Source organism: Lolium perenne, chromosome 3 (genome assembly GCF_019359855.2).
Source record: "Lolium perenne isolate Kyuss_39 chromosome 3, Kyuss_2.0, whole genome shotgun sequence".
Taxonomy (NCBI): domain Eukaryota; kingdom Viridiplantae; phylum Streptophyta; class Magnoliopsida; order Poales; family Poaceae; genus Lolium; species Lolium perenne.
Window position 1 is genome coordinate 143,053,454 of NC_067246.2, and position 2,965 is coordinate 143,056,418.

At 41.3% G+C, this 2,965-nt stretch overlaps 1 protein-coding gene across 1 annotated transcript; it reads left to right on the forward strand.

Annotated features, from left to right (window-relative positions):
- Positions 1-1,334: 1,334 nt before the first annotated feature.
- Positions 1,335-2,175, forward strand: LOC139838012 (ubiquitin-like-specific protease 1A). Its single transcript, XM_071827363.1, has 5 exons — positions 1,335-1,391; positions 1,489-1,617; positions 1,676-1,812; positions 1,894-1,969; positions 2,053-2,175. Exons 1-5 carry the CDS (start codon positions 1,335-1,337, stop codon positions 2,173-2,175), a joined length of 522 nt encoding a protein of 173 aa, XP_071683464.1.
- The last annotated feature ends 790 nt before the right edge of the window (positions 2,176-2,965 follow it).

The window sequence follows — 2,965 nt, forward strand, 5'->3', positions numbered from 1 at the left end:
ATGGAGCCAGTTGTGCCAGATCCTGTGGCTGCTCATCAGAATAACGCCAAGCCCGCGAGTGCTGTTCCAAAAAAGAAACAGGCTCCAAAACCCATTGATAACGGTCAGACGGAAATTCTGATAAATCGTTTAACGGGTTACCTAGATGCACAATTGCAGAAGATGTTGGCTACCATCCCTGCCTTATGTGCTCAGGTGAAACGCCTAATTGTTGTGTCATTTTCTTTTGTTATTGAAAATGCAATCGTTCATGAACTTATATATTTTTGTGTTGCAGAGAACATTGGAGATGTTTAATAAGGAAGGCGTGACTTACAAACCAGCAGCCGCACCGGTTTCCGCTAACATGGAGGACCAGGAAGATGTCAACTCTTTCCGGAACGGCCCTCGTGATAAAAAAGAGTTCATGTACAAGGAAGAGAGCGATTCAGCAGGAGGTGGAGATTCTATTCGTATAAATTGGAAAAAAAATTAAAGGAGCCTGCTAAGAATGGTACTACCAAGAATGCAAATGATGCTATGCGCACACCTGACAAGGCTGGTGGACTGAATGGTACTCCAGCAGGAAAGCCATTTGGCGATGTTGGTAGCACACCGGATAATCCGTTCATCATTGAAAATGCTGATCCGGTGACATCAGATTCAGAAATTGATCTCGACGCAAAGAAGTATTAGCAAGTTCTTATCTAAATCAAAGGAAGATGAGTTGGCTGGGAAGAGGAAGCGAACAATTCCCAAAAAATTTCAATCTCCCTATGCTCTAGACAGACGCACCAAGCGTCAAGTCCGTGGTTCATCCACAAAAGGTAGTTTATTTGTCCCATTATTTTTAATATTCTCTATAAGAAATGTTGTATTTGCTAATCATTTTCATATGCATGCAGCTCTGAATTTCGATGATAAATCTGGAGCAGATAAAAATGCAAAACCGGATGCATCATGCGATTTGACGGCTGAACTTGTAGACGCAGCTATAGTCTTCCTCGAGCTTGCATCTCGCTCAGACCAGCACAAAAAAAAGAATGTTTACCGGAGTGCCAGGGGCGATGAAGTTAACGCTGAGCGGCTACGTGTTGTTCTCGACGAAAAATGGTTGTCCGATGATGTAAGTGTGTAGAATACATCTATTCCATACATTTAATATTTACATGTATGTTATTAACATATAATGTCATTATGTTATTCGCAGGTCATTGATGGTTACATTGGGCATTTGAACCTCCGTGTTGGGGATGATCGCTTCTTGTGTCCAGCATGGAGATCAAAATATCTAGTAGACCGGGCAATTGCTGGGAGACAAACCCAAAGAATCCAGCAAGAACATGGATAGCGCGATGGTAAGATCTGGCGCGGTTGGTAGAGTGTTGACGGAATACACCGTCCGTGACAAGGTACGTAATATATGATTGTTATAAAATATTGTAGTACTCTGCTAATAAACTTGCCGAATGACATCTCATTTTTTTCATATGTTCTAATTTTTTGCAGGTTTATTTTCCACTCAACATTGGCAATACACACTGGACGACCGTTGTCATGCACACACCGAAGCAAGAATTCCAAGTTCTCGACTCGCTTTATCCTCTAGAGTTTACGTTGGAGACTGTTGAGGCACTTGTAAGTGAAAAACAAATTGTCCACATTACTTGTAACACCTTTGAATTGCGCAAATTAGCATAAGCTGTTATCTCTCTACAGCGGCGCCAAATTGCGAGATGACATGCAAGTGGCCAACGAAGTCACGAGTGGAAATCATCCCGACGTTTCAAAGTGGCCGATATTAGAGTACGACATGCCGCAGCAACATGACGGGTGAGTTAATGTTACACCAATTTAAGTTTATGATCAATACATGAGAGGATTAACATTATCGAGATTTTGCATTTACAACAGGAACTCTTGTGGATTGTTTGTGATGGAATGCATGGAGCATTGGGATGGGGACCGGATGACTGCAGAGATTTCACAGGTTTGTTAAAAATCGTCTGTATATACACCCTTGGATTAACAAAAATGTGTTACATCTAACCCATATTTCGTAATATTGTTTAGATCAAAATTAATGGAAGGCGAAGACGAATTGTCGCTGAAATGATGTTATCACCTTCGAACACGTTAGAGATGGTGAAAGAGAGAATTCGGTCCGTCGCTTCCAGGATCAACAAGAAGACATAGAAAATGGAAGATAAAAGTTTGAGTGGTTAGGTTTTAGTCCCGAAGAAGGTTTCACGACCATGAATAGCTTTTCCTTCTATCAACTATGTTATGTTGTCAAGTGACCATGAATACTTTTTCGTTTTGTTCAAGACATATGGCTATCCTATTATTTTGTTTGCTTAATCATATATTCTTGTTTCTTGTTTTATTGAGGTGCACATACAGACACACACGTACATATTTTTTGATCATGATTTCTTGATGATTTTTCAGTTGCACACAAACACTGAAAGTAACATTTAAGCTACATACACAAACACGGTACCAAGTCGGTATCATTTTCGTTGTGCGATTTTTTCAGTGTGTAGACACACGCTTTGCATTTGTAAAGAATCATACACCAACATAGTAGCCTTTTTCAGCTACACACTCACACACACTAGAATTTTTCACGTACACACATCAATTTCGTTGAAGATTTTTTCAGGTGCACACACACACTTTGCATTTAGTCAAGTAGTTCAACCCATTTACAAAACCGTAGTATCAACATACACACTTCACAGAACATAGATCTATCTAGGGTGTGTTTGGGGCAGCACCACTCCAATCTATCTTCGGCTTCTTCTCCTCGGCCACTCGTCCCGGTGGCCCCCACGAAAAACGAGGAGGGCTTGTTTGATAACACATGGGAAAACTCCAGGACGCGGCAGTCCAATATTCATGCCCATCAGTGATGCGAGTGTGTGTCCACGCTTCATCCCCACTTGGGCGCTTGGTGCCAGCCAATTCTTTTCCTTTGCTGCTG

Excerpts from the sequence above, each read along its gene's own strand:
- LOC139838012 (XM_071827363.1), top strand. The coding sequence starts at position 1,335 with ATGGTAAGATCTGGCGCGGTTGGTAGAGTGTTGACGGAATACACCGTC. Across the intron at positions 1,813-1,893 it reads ATGCCGCAGCAACATGACGG|GAACTCTTGTGGATTGTTTG; the intron begins GTGAGTTAATGT and ends CATTTACAACAG. Across the intron at positions 1,970-2,052 it reads TGACTGCAGAGATTTCACAG|ATCAAAATTAATGGAAGGCG; the intron begins GTTTGTTAAAAA and ends AATATTGTTTAG.